This window comes from Marmota flaviventris, chromosome 1 (genome assembly GCF_047511675.1).
Source record: "Marmota flaviventris isolate mMarFla1 chromosome 1, mMarFla1.hap1, whole genome shotgun sequence".
Lineage (NCBI taxonomy): Eukaryota > Metazoa > Chordata > Mammalia > Rodentia > Sciuridae > Marmota > Marmota flaviventris.
The window spans coordinates 156,949,178-156,964,484 of record NC_092498.1 but is presented as its reverse complement, the minus strand read 5'-3'; the positions used below and the strand labels follow the sequence as shown (position 1 = coordinate 156,964,484).

Sequence of the window (15,307 nt, the reverse complement as noted above, 5' to 3'; positions counted from 1 at the left end):
GGGCGTCGGTTGCAAAAACGAAAAACCAGGCGAAGGATACAGAACGTAAAGATTATACAGCATATATAAGAAAATTCATCTTAATAACTGATTACCTCATATAAAGGCGACTTTAGAGTTATTTAAAATTATGTTTTGATAGTACTCCCCTACAAACGAATTTGGTAGGGCCCATTCTGCTTGCTGACTACGCTACCCAGAATGCATCTAGAACGATCGGGCCTTTGCTTCAGCCATCGTGGAATCGGGCGGAAGTAAGCTACACCACCTTCAAACTGGACCAGGAGTCCATTGAAAACCTAACTGCCTTCTCAATTGGTATATAATTTAGTTTAATTTATGGATTGAAGTATATTTTCCTGAGGTTCCCAGCGTGAGGCGGTAGGCTTCTCTTCCCAAAGTAAAGATGTCCGCCAAACGTGGGGGTTTCTGGGTAAATGGGAGTCAGAGTTGAAGTGGGCAATCCTGTTTACGTCCTACCTCAGAAATGAGGCTTCTTCGCCGGCTGGGTGGGCGGGGATGGGGTACTTTTCCAGCCTCGAATGGCGGAAGGCGATTGCCGATCCCCAAAATGGCCCAATCATAAAAGAGGAAAGGCGAGGAAACAACCTATTGGTTGGTTACCTGGGCCAATCGGAAGGGCTGTGATTTGGCGGGAGTCTTGACCGCCTCCGGGGCTCTTGGTGTCTCAGCCCCAGCCGAGGGTGTTGGGCCGCCGCGGCTATGTTCGTGTCCGATTTCCGCAAGGAGTTTTACGAGCTGGTTCAGAGCCAGGTGACTCCCAGTCCAGGACCCTCGCTAAGGCCTTGGGTGGGGAAGAAGGAGTGAGGACGTGAGGCCATGGGTGGGCCAGGCCAAGAGGGCTGGGAGTAGCCGGGGTTCGGGTTACCGTACTCAATCCACCCGCTCTTGTCCAAACAGAGGGTCCTTCTCTTCGTGGCCTCGGACGTGGACGCTCTGTGCGCCTGCAAGATACTTCAGGTGAGCTTTGCGGACCAAAGGAGGGCGAGCGAGGCTAGAGGTGAGGGACTTCTGGACAGGAGCAGAAGATGAGGTGTAAGGCAGGCCTAGGATGGGAAGGAGCAGGGCGGGAGGTGAGGAGCAGGTGAGAGAAGGGCGACTAAGAGGTCACCTCCTTGTATAGACAGTCTTGGAGGTCAGAGAAAGATTACGTAAAAATACTTATTAGTATCTTTTTATAACAACCCAGGCGGAAAAAAAAAGATTTAATTTGGGAGACCTTTGAACCTGTAGTGGCCTGTCAAATGTGGGGTTTGAGAGAGAGATGAATCGGTGACAACAGAGAGTATAATGTTGTCATAATCAGTATTAGAAACACAGGAGTCCATAGTCTATTACGGAAGTTTATTAATTTGGTTTTTGATATGGTTCACTTTTTCTGCCTTTATTATTATTTTTTATTCTTTTGGGATATACATAAGAGTGCATTTTGATGCATTATAGATATATAGAGTATAACTTATTCTAATTAGGTTCTCATTCTTGTGGGTGTACATGATGTGGAGTTACACTGGTCATGTATGAACATGTATGAACATAGGAAAGTTATGTCCAATTAATTCTACTGTCTTTTCTCTTCCCATCTCCTCTCCTTTCCCTTCAATCCACTTTGTCTAATCCAATGAACTTCTGTTCTTCCCTTCACCTCCTTATTGTATATTAGCATCTGCATAGAGAAAACATTTGGCCTTTGGTTTTTGGGGATTGGCTTATTTCACTTAGCATGATAGTCTCCAGTTCCATCCATTTATCAGCAAATGCCATAATTTCATTCTTCTTTATGGCTGAGTAATATTCCATTGTGTACATGTACTACATTTTCTTTATCCATTCATTTGTTAAAGGGCACCCACTTTGGTTTCATAGCTTAGCTATTGTGAATTGAGCTGCTATAAACTTTGATGTGGTCCTTTCACTATAGTATTCTGATTTTAAGTCCTTTGAGTATAACTGGGTCAATTGGTGGTTTCATTCCAGGTTTTCTGGGGAATCTCCATATGGCGTTCCAGAGTGGTCACAATATATGGTACACTTTTTACATTGAGCCTGGGTCAGGAATTTTTCAGAATACCTGGAAGTAAGATCAGATTTTCTCACAGTGTTTTTCTTTGGTAATTTGACAAATTCAGCAAAATGACAGATCTATACATTTAACAGTCACATCCCTACCACCTGGCTTCTTTCCTTAGTGTTTTACCAATATTAGCTTATCCCATATTTTTTGTGTCTCAACCCAGCTAGTTTTTTCTAGGGCATTTCAAGGTAAATTCTATACATCCTAAATAAGATAATCTTTGAAAAAACTCTCTCTCAGGCCCTGTTTCAGTGTGACCACGTGCAGTATACACTGGTTCCAGTCTCTGGGTGGCAAGAACTTGAAACTGCATTTCTTGAACATAAGGAACAGGTATGAAAGATATGTTTTAGAATAAATAAGCTTTTTGTACTCAGTTCCAATTCCTAATACTTAGCTGTCTTTGTAATTTCCCAGTACGTTTATATTTAAGTATCAACTTTAATAGGCAATGTGGAAGAGAAAAGCATGCTATGTATACTGGTGACTTACTCTCAAGCGGTAAAGACAGAATTAACCAAAAAAGATAGTGAACATGGACAGCATATAACTTTGAACTTGTTTTGCAGAAATCTGACTCTTCTTAGAGTCACCTTTGTTTGGAATTTAGCAGTTTAGCCTCACTAAAATTATTATTATTTTGGTAGTGGCAATTGAACCCAGAGATGGTTTATCCACTGAGCCACATCCCCAGCCTTTTTTACTTAACAGTGTTTAGTTTTTGTTTTTGTTTTTTAACATAGTGCTGAGGATCCAATTCAGAGCCTCACATGTGCTAGGCAAGCACTCTACCACTGAGCCACAACCCCAGTCTTAGCCACAGCCCTTTTTAATTTTTATCTTGAGATTGGATCTTGTTAAGTTGTTTATGGCCTTGCTAAATTGCTGAGGCTGACCTTGAACTTGTAATCCTCCTGCCTCAGCCTTCCAAGTCACTGGGATTACAGTCATGTGCCACCATGCCTGGCTAAAATTATTTTAGAATACACAACTATCATATATTATCTCTCCAAGAAAATGCATTCCAGTTTCTAATTTTAAATCTAGGATATGTTCTCCCTTAGGATTTTCAGCATAGAAACTAGGCTGACTCTTACCTCTGCATGGGGCAAAGATGGGACATTGTGGGGCCCATAGGGAGGGCATGGAAGAGTGTACATGGAGTCCCTGGATAATGCTAATTTTTTTGTTGTGGCAGGGATAAATAATCTCTTTGAGTTTCAGTCATAAGAGACTGTACCAGTGGGTATCCACAAGGAAAGGTTTTGCTATAGTTATACAGCACAACTTAATACTTACATGCCCTGAAAATTATGTGCTATCTGAGATTTGCCAAAAACTTAAACCCATGCAACTCTCTTAACACAGAGAGTTGGTGCAATACCATACAATAAGATCTGGAGAAACCACATTACACATTTTATGTCTTAGATTCCCCTCATTAGCTTCTTTTTTCGCAATATTGGGGATTGAACTTAGGGCCTCCTACATACTACACAAGCAGTCTACCACTGAGATTCATCCCCAGCCATTTTTAAATTTTATTTTGAGTTAGGGTCTGGCTAAGTTGTCCAGGCTGGCCTCTAACTCGAGATTTTCCTAACTTAGCCTTCCACGTAACTGGGATTACAGGGATGTGCCACCATGCCCAGATTCTTATTAACTTCTTGACCATGTGCCTGAGACTTGGGTTTGCTGAGCCTCAGTGTGTTCCTAAGAAAGTGGGACTTGCCCCAAAGCTTACTTCACAGTATTATTTTAGAAAAGAAGAACCTATTGTGTATGTTAAAGCACTTGGCATAAGCTAGCCTTGGCCACTTCTCAAGCCCTTTGCCATTCCCTCTGGACCTTGCCACATATCAGGGATTTAATGTATCTCAGCAAAAGGATGTAGAGTTCTAATGTGGTAAAGTGAAGTTACTTTATAATGTCTCACTTCTTTTTTCAGTTTCGTTATTTTATTCTCATAAACTGTGGAGCTAATGTAGACCTATTGGACATTCTTCAACCTGATGAAGATACTATATTCTTTGTGTGTGATACCCACAGGCCAGTCAACGTTGTGAATGTGTATAATGACACCCAGGTATGCAAGTCTTTGGGCCTCCCTTCTGTTATGCTCTCCCCTCAACCTGTCTATACCTTTTAATGCCATATACAGTGTTTTACCTGGTCTTCTTGGCAAGTGTGTGTCCAACTCCCCTATGGAATTGGGAGTAACCTAAGTATAAAAACCTGGTCATGTCCATCTTTGATGAGAAACATGGCGCACCTAGTTCTTGGGTATGTGCTAAATGAATTGGTGAAGTTTGTGAAATGTATTTGACCTGGAAAATGTAAGGACCAGAACTTTGTAGACTTAAAAGTACAGTTTCTACTGTGCTTATCCTTTGAATCCCTGAGCTTTAAGCATACAACCTGGCTCAGGGCAGCCACTTACATCCTTTGACTTGATCTTTCACCCACAAGGTGTCAGACCCCAAAATTCTCATAGGAGAAATCTCTCCATAATAAATCAATCTGGAATTGCTTTTAGAGACAATAGATGTATTCACTTAGGGCGAGTCCATTTTGTGTTGCTATAAGAAAATACTTGAGGCTGAGTTCCTTTAAAAAGGTTATTTAGCTTACAGTTCTGGAAATTCAAGAGCATAGCACCACATTTGCTTAGTTCTGTGAATTGCCTCATGGTGAATTGCATCCTAATAGTGGGAATGTGAAAGAGAGAGACAGAGATCAATCATGTAGCAAAATAGGTGAGAAAGCTTGGTAACAACCCACACTCGCTGGAATTAATCTACTCCCAAAAGATCTGACCACCCCTGATAAACAACATTAATCCACTTGTGAGTGTGGAAACCCCACAACCCCATCAGCTTCCACTAGTTTCCACCTCTGAATGGTTCTACCATTTCAATACTGCCACAATGGGGACCAAGATTCCAATATATGAACCTTTGGGGGCATACCATATCCAAACCATAGCAGCATCTTCACATCTTCCGTTAGCACCCAAGTTGAGGAACATTCATTTTGTTGATTTGTGGCATAAGAAGGAACTGTTTTTCCTGACTCAAGTAGTAGGTGGTTTTAAAAAAGTTGCTTTCAGATTTTCATAATTTCTACATTGCAACTTCAAAGCCTCACTAAGTAGTAATGAATACAAGAATAAACCTGAGAAGTCTGGAACTCTTTTCATACAGGTGACTCTTTGTATATATAGGAAACTTATGAGTCAGCTAATTAGGAAATATTAAGATTCTACAAGGAAAAAAAACATCATGATGAATGGTTTTCTGTTGAGGAGTGGAGAAACTTGATTGTTTTTTGTTTTAAACTTAGATCAAATTACTCATTAAACAAGATGATGACCTTGAAGTTCCTGCCTATGATGACATCTTTAGGGATGAAGAAGAAGAGAATGAAGAACATTCAGGAAATGACAGTGATGGGTCAGAGCCTTCTGAGAAGCGCACACGGTTAGAAGAGGTATGTTTGGACCTCTCATCATATTCTGGAGAAACTTAAATTCTCAGAGTTCAGAGGTCATTTCCAGAGCCTGCCTGGCCCAGGGTGGTAACTGGGAGCAGCAGAACAGTGAGAAGTAGAAGAATTAGCAGTATAATACTGACCATGGGCTTTACTATCCCCGGCTCTGGTTTCAGGCAGATTACTGGATTTCTGTGGGTTGTGGCTTCCTTATCTATACAGTAGGATCCTATCAGATGAAATAAGATTTAGGACAGCTCAGCTCTATGATTAGGCAGCACGCTTTTTTTTTAATGATATAGAGAAATAATAAATGACAGAAATGTCCTCTCCCTTCTCCTCTGCCCTTACAGAATCACTCTATGCAATCACCAAGGAGTCATATGTCTGTCCCTTGACCAGGCTTACTTTCCAGACAATGACTCTGGGAGAGACATCTTGTGTGTGAGGATATGAGTGGTTTTTTGCTGTGTGGGCCTTGAGTCTGAACTACTTTGCAGTCTTGGGCTTGACCAACAAGAAAGGCATGCCCAACACTATGGCTTCTGCTAGAAGTAGAATAGCAGGTGGGAAGTCCTCTCTAACATCAAGGTCTGTTGGCCCCTGATCCTTGATGCCCAGCTTAGAATTTGCCTCTGGAATATCTTAGGGTCTGCCTTTCATCCTCAGCCTGACATTTCCAAGGCATATTTTGTTTTGTTTTGTTTTGTTATTTGTTCTAATTATTCGTGTTATACATGACAGTAGAATGCATTTTTGACAGTCATATATAAATAGAGTATAACTTCTCATTCTTCTGAATGTACATGATGTAGAGTTACACTGGTCGTGTAGTCATATATACGCATAGGGTAATAAATGTCTGATTCATTCTACTGTTCTTCCTACCCCAATGCCCCCTCCCCTCCTTTCACTCCCCTCTGTCTAATCCAAAGTACCTCTACTCTTCCCTAGCCTGCCCCACTTATTGTGAATTATCATCCACATATGAGAAAAAACATTGAGCTTTTGGTTTTTTGGGATTGGTTTATTTTGCTTAGCATGATATTCTCCAGCTCCATCCATTTGCTGGCAAATGTCATCATTTCATTCTTTAAGGCTGAAATATATATACCACATTGTGTGTGTGTGTGTGTGTATCTATCTCTCTCTCTCTATATACACACACACACACACACACACACACACATATATCACAGTTTCTTTATGCATTCATCTGCTGAAGGACACCCTAAATTGGTTCTATACTTTAGCTATTGTGAATTGAGCTGCTATAAACATTGATGTGGCTGCATCACTATAGTATGTTGATTTTAAGTCCTGTGGGTATAAACCTCCAGTCTCTGCTTTCCATAATTGTTGCACCAATTTGCCCCCCCATTAGCAATGTATGAGTGTATTTTTTTCCCCACATCCTCGCCAACATTGTTGCTTATGTTCTTGATAATTGCCATTCTGACTAGAGTGAGATGAAATCTTAGAGTAGTTTCGATTTGCATTTCTCTAATTGCTAGAGATGTGGAACATTTTTTCATATATTTGTTGATCGATTGTATTTTGTTCTTCTGTGAAGTACCTGTTCAGTTCCTTAGCCCATGTATTGATTGGGTTGGATTTTTTTGTTTTGTTGTGTTTTTTTTTTTTTTTTTTGATGTTAATATTTTGGAGATTAATGTTCTATCTGAGGTGCATGTGGTAAGGATTTTCTCCCATTCTGTAGGTTCTCTCTTCACATTATTGTCTCCTTTGCTGTAAAGATTTTCATTTATTGGTTTGTTTGTTTTTTGTTTTTTGTGTTTTTTTTGGTACCAGGAATTGAACACAGGGGCTTTTAATGACTAACCCAGTCTTTTGTTGTTGTTGTTGTTCTTTTTATTTTTTATTTTGAGACAGGGTCTCACCAAGTTGCTTAGGGCCTCGCTAAGTTGCTAAGGCTATCTTTGAACTTGTGATCATCCTGCCTTAACCTCCCTAGTTGCTGAAATTACAGGCATGTACTACCATGCCCAGCTTATTTATTGATTCTTGATTTTACTTCTTGTGCTGTAGGGGTCTTATTAAGAAAGTCAGTTCCTAAGCTAACATGGTGAAGACTTGGGCCTACTTTTTCTTCAGGGTCTCTGTTCTAGTGTTTAAGTCCTTGATCCACATTGAGTTGAGTTTTGTGCGGAGAGGGGTTTAATTTCATTTTGCTACATATGGATTTCCAGTTTTCTCACCACCATTTGTTGAAGAGGCCATCTTTTCTCCAATGTATGTTTTTGTATTTATGTGGGTTTGTCTCTGTGTTTTCTATTCTATACCACTGATCTATGTGTCTGTTTTGGTGCCAATACCAAGGGCATGTGTTTTAATGCCACTGTTTGAGCTATATTTGGGACATTCAGGACAATCTCTATCTGGAGAATAGTCCATGTCCTTCAAAGCTAAGTGGCAAGTTCTTCTCAGTAGAGCTTTGGGGTAGTCTCAAGGGAAATCTCCTGAACCCACTCTCAGATCTTGGTTCCTCTTGCCCAGTTCTTTATATGTTTCTTCTATTTTCTGGCAGACATTTTGGTCTTTTATCTTCTGGTTTCCAAGACTTCTTTTTTGTTCTCCTTTTCTATAGCATTCCTTTACTTTTTTCTTTCTTTCTTTCTTCCTTTTTTCTTTCTTTCTTTCTGTTGTTTTTGTTTGTTTGTTTGTTTGTCTTTTGGTACTGGGAATTGAACCCAGGGCACCCTAGTACTTTCTCCCATTCCTTTTTATTTTTTTATTTTGAAACAGTGTCTTGATAAATTTCTGGGGGCGGGGGGGGGGGGCGGTGGTCTTGCTGATTTGCCCAGGCTGGCCTCCAATTTGCAATCCTCCTACCTCAACTTCCTGAGTCACTGGAACTTCAAGTGTGTGCTAACATACCTCACTTTTTTTGTTGTTGTTTTGTTTCTTTTTTTTTTTTTTTTTTTTTTTTGAGACAGGCCTTGCCATATTGCTGAGGCTGGTCTCAAAGTCCTGAACTCAAGCAATCCTGCTTCAACCTCTCAAGTAGCTAGGACCATAAGGCATGCACCACAGCACCCATCAACATTCCCTCAACTATTGATGAGCTGCTTTTTATTGAGCCCTAAATATTAGTGTCTAGTGGGGTTTTCCCTGGAAACAGCTAAGAGTCTTGGAACTTTCCACTCTAATTAATTATGTGCATTATGCTTCTGTGGTACTAGGGATTGAACCTAGGACCGTGCACATGCTTGGCTTTTTTTTTTTTTTTTTTTAATTTTTGACTCTTGTTCCTTCGTGGGGTAATTTAACTTGTTCCACCATCTATGCATTTTCTAGAATTTGTAAGTTAGAGGCTCGATTTTAATAAGATTAAACATTTTTGAGAAGACTACTTCTATGTAATTAAGATTTGTATTTGATTTATGTGTGTGTGTGTGTGTGTGTGTTAGAGTATATTATCAGAAATATTTTATTAATGGGATACACACTCAAGGGGTTTGGGGACAATATATTATAAACTTTTTTCAAAGAGTTTTGCTATAAAGAGAGCATAGGAGCTGGGCATGGTGGCGCATGCCTGTAATCCCAGCAGCTTGGTAGGCTGAGGTGGGAGGATCGTGAGTTCCGAGCCAGTCTCAGCAAAAGCGAGGCATTAAGCAACTCCGTGAGACCCTGTCTCTAAATAAAATACAAAATAGGGCTGGGGATGTGGCTCAGTGGTCAAGTGCCCCTGAGTTCAATCCTTGGTATTCCCCACCCCCCCACCCCCAAAAAAAAAAGAGCATAGAAGGCATGGGGTCAAGAAAAGTTTTGTCTTTTAAAGGTAAATTTAGAGCTGGACCCCAGCAAAGATGTCATTCTTCTATAATAAGCATAATTACACTTAATCTGTATGTGCTATTATATCCTGACTCAGGTTACCTGAGGTCAAATTTTGAGCCTGCCATTACTTGCTGTGTGACCTTTGGTAAAATGATTTCACCTCTCTTTGCCTCTGTAATATGAATAAAATAATCAAATTTAAGTGTTTTAGTTTCTTACTGTGTTAGACAAAATATCCCATAATTTAGCAGCTTATTGCAACCATTTTCTTACACTCATAGATTCTGTAGGTTAGGAATTTGGGCATTGCTCTGCTGTATAATATCTGAGGCCTCATCTCAGAACTAAGAAACTGGAATCATGAGAAGTCATAGCTTTCATGTCAGATATCTAGGATGCCAGGGTGTCTCCAAGCCAGGACCTTCTCCCCATTGTATATATCTTCCATACAATCTGGTGGCTATTCCATTCTTCCGTGCTCAACATGGTGAATATTCCATTCAATTAGGCAGCTACTGCATGGCTATCCTGACCAACTTAATAGTCCCTCAGCATCCTATAGCCACAAAAAGAGTGAATAAGACTTTACAATGCACCATGTTTGGGAGGGTCTAAGAAATCTCAGGCCATGTGAGACAGCAGCAAATGTGTTTTTTGCTGTTGGATAGAGTAGAAATGTCATTTACTGTTAATTCATAGTGGTTTTGAGTTCTTCTGTTTGCTGCTTTTCTGTTTAGTTATTCTTTCAATTTTTTTTTTTTCCCGTACCAGGACACTTAACCACTAAGCTACATCCCCAGCCCATTTTTTTTTGTTTTGAGACAGAATCTCTCTAAGTTGCTTAGGGCCTCACTAAATTACAGAGGCTGACTTTGAACCTGCCATCTCCTGCCTCAGCCTTCCCAGTCACTGTGATTACAGGTGTGTCAAAGATTCAAACTATAATTGTAGATTTGTCTATTTCTCTATTCAGTTTGATCAGTTTTTACTTCACATTTTATTTTATTATTTTTTTAAATATTTTATTTGTTGTTGGTGGCCCTTTATTTATTTCTTTATGTGAGGCTGAGAATCGAACCCAGTGCCTCACACATGCTAGGCAAGCATTCTATACTGAACCACAACCCCAGCCCCTACTTCACATATTTTATAGCTCTTTTGTTTGGTGCCTACACATTTAGGATTGCTGTGTGATCTTGGATGTTTGACTTCTTTTTTTTTTTGTATTTAGTGTCCCTCTCTTTTTCTCTGATATTACTATTGCCACTTCTTCTGCTTCACTCTGATTAATATTTGTGTATTCTAAGACTTTCTTTAGTTTTCCCTTTATTTCTGAAAAGTTTTGGTTTGGTTTGGTTTGATTTGGTTTTTTTTTTTTACAGTGCTAAGGATCAAACCCAGGGTTTCACACATGCTGGGCATGTACTATACTGTACCCCTAAACTACAGCCCCAGCCCTCTGAAATATATTTTTACTAGACATAGAATTCAAGGCTAATAGTTATTTTCCTTTATCACTTAAAAATATTGTGCCACTTCCTCTGATCTCCATGGTCACTGATGAGATATCCTCCTTCAAATTATTTTCCTTTACAGGCAAAATATCATTTTTCTTTGGCTTTTATTTATTATTTTTTGCTTTAGGGTTCATAAGTTTAATTGCATGTCATGATGTGGATTTCCTGGGTTATTCTATTGGGTTTCACATATAGATTTATGTCATTTTTTTGTCTTTTTTTTTGTGTGTGTGTGGTGGTGGTGGTGGTGGTGGTACTAGGGATTGAACCCAGTGGTACTATACCACTGACCTATCTCCCCAGTTCTCTTATTTTTTATGGGTCTCACTAAGTTGCCAAGATTGGCTTCAAACTTGATATCCTCCTGCCTCAGCCTCCTGAGTAGCTGGGATTACCTGCATGTGCCACCATGCCAAGCTAGTTTTTTGTCTTGCCAAATTTTCAGCTGTTACTTTTTAAAATATCTATTCAGTCCATTCTCCTGTCCCCCCAGGACATTTATGACACCTTAGATCTTTTGTTACAGCCTCACAGGCTCCTGTTGCTCTGTTATTTTTTATTTTTTATCTAACTTTGTTCTCTTGGTCAGACAAGGTAATTTCTGTCTTTCTTCCTGATGACTCCTACATTCTGCTTTAAGCCTCTTTCACTGAGTTAATTTAAGTACAATTGTGGTATTTTGGGTTGTAAACTTTCCATTTGTCTCTTTATATCTGCTGTTTCTTTTTTTTTTTTTAACGTAAATACTTTTATTAAAACCATTTTTAAAACAAAACAAAAAAAGAGTAGTGAGTAGCACTGTTTCACATTTTTACCAATCTCATTTATGTCTGACTTAATAGAAGACAATTGGATACTCAAGTTGGCTTGGTCATTTGATACACGCTTTGGTTGAAGTAAATAAAGTAAAAGTGGTTTCAGGTGAACTTGCAGGTGGAGAGAGAACCTCATAAACCCCTGAAAGGGATTCAGAAACTGCCGGGAACCCTCAGACCATACAAAAACCACTTCAACAAACTCCACTGCTTCTTACTTGAAGAGTCTATATAGCCATTTACTTAGTATTAGAACAGGCAAATCCTTCCATAACCAAGACATTTGAATAAATTGCAAAGGGGTGGTGATGAAGGAAACCTGAACTCTGGTTAATTCAATATAAAATGACATCAGTTTTTCTCTTTTATAGTGCCTGGGATGGAACCCAGGGCCCTCTCCATATCACTGAGTTACACACCTAGCCTCAGAATGTTTTAAAGATAAGTTCTTGTTCTGTTGCCCAGGCTAGGCTTGAACACCTGGGCTCAAGTAATCCTCCTGTCTCTGCTTCCCAAGTAGCTGGCATTATAGGTGCATGCCACTGTATCTGACTGAACAAACATTTTTAGCTGAAGATTGGATTAGGGCCTTACATATGCTAGGCAAGCACCTTACCACTGAGCCTCAACTTAAGTCTGACAAGTTTTTAACTTGAGTTCAAAATTTCTATCAGTAAAGTTTATACATTACAAACTTTTATGTATTTATTTTTAAAGAGAGAGTGAGAGAGAGAGAAAATTTTTTTAATATTCATTTTTTAGTTACCGGCGGACACATCTTTGTTTTGTATGTGGTGCTGAGGATCGAACCCGGGCCGCACGCATGCCAGGCGAGCGCGCTACCGCTTGAGCCATATCCCCAGCCCCCATTACAAACTTTTAAAGCTTACTTTCCGAGCTAAGAGAAAGTAACATCATATACAATCAGAGTTAACATTTGTACAGTAGTTTTACATCATACAAGGCCTCTTACTGTGCCCACATGATGTCATTTAGTCCTTAGAAGCCCACATTAGAGGAAAACTCAGAGCAGAATCACTCGCCCAAGGTTGCCAAGAGGAACAGGCAATGGAGCCAGACCCAGTCGAGTTCGATGACTGCAAGTCCCATGTTCTTCCCTTATTCAGCTGCCACTGCTGTCACACAGGAGGAACACAGAGCTGACCAGTCTTCGGGTGCCAGTGATCCACACTGCCCCTTGCTAGGCCAGATTCCTTGTGATCAAGTGATGCACTCTAGGGCGTCTCTGCTCTAGCACTATGAACAAATACTTCACAGTAAAATGCTTTCCAGTTTGGGTAGAGGGGAACTTTCGCTTATGTCCATTTTTTTCACACACACGAGACAGCATCCATTCTAGAATTCAACTGGACTTTATTTGACATACAATACAATATGGTTGCAGGAAGCAAACTGAAAAGACAAAGGAGAAAAGACACAGTTCTATCTATTTTATAATTAAGTAACAGGAGGGCAAGTCACTAAATGAACAACAAAACAGTTAAGCTTGATGGAAGAATTCTTTTTCTAGTGTCCATACTTTTGGAATTCCCACTCTCTGTTGTCCAATGGGCACACCTGCCGTGTTTTGAGCCAGCGAGAGATGCAGTGGAAGTGAAAAGCATGGTTACAGACTCCCCATGCAACGGTACACTCTTCGGAAGTAGCAGATGCCTGGTTAGCTTGACACTCTATGCAAAGATCCATAATGTGGTTCCTGCAGATGGCACAGTTATCAACCACAATATCCCAGGCCCAGAGGGCTACTGCATTCCACTTTTTCACTTCAAAGCGCTTCTTGCCCGCACCGCTGTTGGTGCTGCTCGGGGTATCCACATCCATCGCTGCCGCCATTTTGGAAACACACCTATATCTGCTGTTTCTTTGCTAAAACTTCTTGTTTTTCTTTTGTTTCAGTTATGTTTGCAATCACTTGTTGAGGCATTTTTATGATGGCTACTTTAAAATCTTTGTCAGATAATTTTAGCATCTCTGTCATCTTGGTGTTGGCCCCTTTGGGTTGCCTTTTTTTTCCCCCCATTCACTTTGAGATCATCCTAGCTCTTGGTGTGATGAGGGATTTTTGAGTGAAACCTAGACATTTATTATGTTATGAATCTCTGCATCTTTTTTAATCTCCTAGTTTACTTTTTACTGGTACATTATAATTAAACATAATAGTGGGATTCATTTTGCCATATTCATACAAGCACATAATTTCCTCAATCTCCTTTTCTAGGTCTTATTTAAATTTTCTGTTTAATTTGACTCTCTCTGACCCTCCTCCGGCATGCCTAAGAGATGGGTGATGCCAAGTAGAGGTAGTTCATGTTTCACGCTTGATCTTTATAACACGTAAGGGGAATGGCTCCTTTGTATCATTGGGCAGTGAAGGTACACGCCCCCTACTTTCTCTTTCTGACACCACCTAGCAAGATGGGAGAAGGGAACCTCACTATTGAAAAGTGAGGGCGAAGTTCTGATTCCCTCACCACTGGAGTGGGAATGGCAGTCTCAGCTTCCTCCTTGGCTCTTCTGCCCCTGGCAGAGATTTGGGGTGCATTGTTACAGCTTCACAGGAGTGGGCGTTTTAGCCCCTGATCAGCCTTTTGGGTGATATTGACTGAAGTGGTTAGTGCATAAAACTTTTCTGCCTGGCAGTGCTGCACCTTCTTTGTCTTTTGACTAGTGAGAGCAGCTTTTGTTGGGTATTTTTTTGTCTGAATCTATTAGTGTTTCCAAATTGCCAGCTTCTTTAGTTCAAATCTGAGATACATGAACTAACAAGAAAACCCAGAGTATGTGCCATTGTTTCATTCCTCAGGCCCCTTTTTCCTAACTGCTCTACCTTTGCCTCTACCTTTCAGAGTCTCACTTAGCTTGTTTTTATCTATAATGTCCAGGGACTTTAGTCATACCTAGCAGACATAGGGGAAAATATTTAAACTCTAACTTCCCTGAGGCCAAAGTATTGGGACCGTGGATTTTTTCTTTCTTTCTTTCTATCTTTTGCAGTACTGGATTTAACCCCAAAGGCAATCTACCACTGAGCTACACCCCCAGTTCTTTTCTGTTTTTGAGACAGGGTCTTGCTGGGTTAGCCAGGCTGGCTTTGAACTTGTGTTCCTTCTGCCTTTGCCTCCCAAGCCTCTAGGATTACAGGTGTGCTCCATCACAACTGGCAGGGACCATAAATTTTTAAAAACTACCATACTTCCTACCCTACCTCTGTGGTGAGGATTAAATGAGATTGTAAAATCAGAATTGTTGCTTACACTTGGGAGATTGTAAATCATAATGGGGACCTAGATACAAGGCAATGTGGGCTTATTTTAGATCCCATGGTGCTGTGGGCTGTGGATAGCTGGGATGAACAGATGCAGAATGTAGCGTAGAGCCAGTGCTAGGAAAGTCTCTGCTTTTCTGTCCACCATATCTGCAGCATGTAGGGGCCAAAAGGGGTCGGAGTTGACCCTTGTTCTTCCTCAGAGGTCTGAGCCCAGTGGCTTCTGCTAAATTGTAATCTTCTTAGGCTGTGGGGATAAATTCCTGGCATTGCTGATAAAGTTTTTGTTCTCTTGTCTCTA

At 40.4% G+C, this 15,307-nt stretch overlaps 2 protein-coding genes across 2 annotated transcripts in view; one reads left to right on the top strand and one right to left on the bottom strand.

The window, feature by feature from the left end:
* Positions 1-556: 556 nt before the first annotated feature.
* The window catches only part of Cdc45 (cell division cycle 45), a 33,723-nt gene continuing 18,972 nt past the window's right edge, over positions 557-15,307 (top strand). The window contains exons 1-5 of the mRNA XM_027924234.3: positions 557-774; positions 922-981; positions 2,336-2,428; positions 4,044-4,181; positions 5,438-5,584. Coding sequence (XP_027780035.1) covers positions 724-774; positions 922-981; positions 2,336-2,428; positions 4,044-4,181; positions 5,438-5,584 — 489 coding nt within the window. The 5' untranslated portion in view covers positions 557-723. The remainder of the gene's footprint in view (positions 775-921; positions 982-2,335; positions 2,429-4,043; positions 4,182-5,437; positions 5,585-15,307) is intronic.
* LOC114083097 (E3 ubiquitin-protein ligase RBX1) lies at positions 13,075-13,586 on the bottom strand. Its single transcript, XM_034637361.2, has one exon. The coding sequence runs from the start codon at positions 13,572-13,574 to the stop codon at positions 13,248-13,250; it is 327 nt and encodes a 108-aa protein (XP_034493252.1). The 5' UTR covers positions 13,575-13,586; the 3' UTR covers positions 13,075-13,247.

Excerpts from the sequence above, each read along its gene's own strand:
- LOC114083097 (XM_034637361.2), bottom strand. The coding sequence starts at position 13,574 with ATGGCGGCAGCGATGGATGTGGATACCCCGAGCAGCACCAACAGCGGT.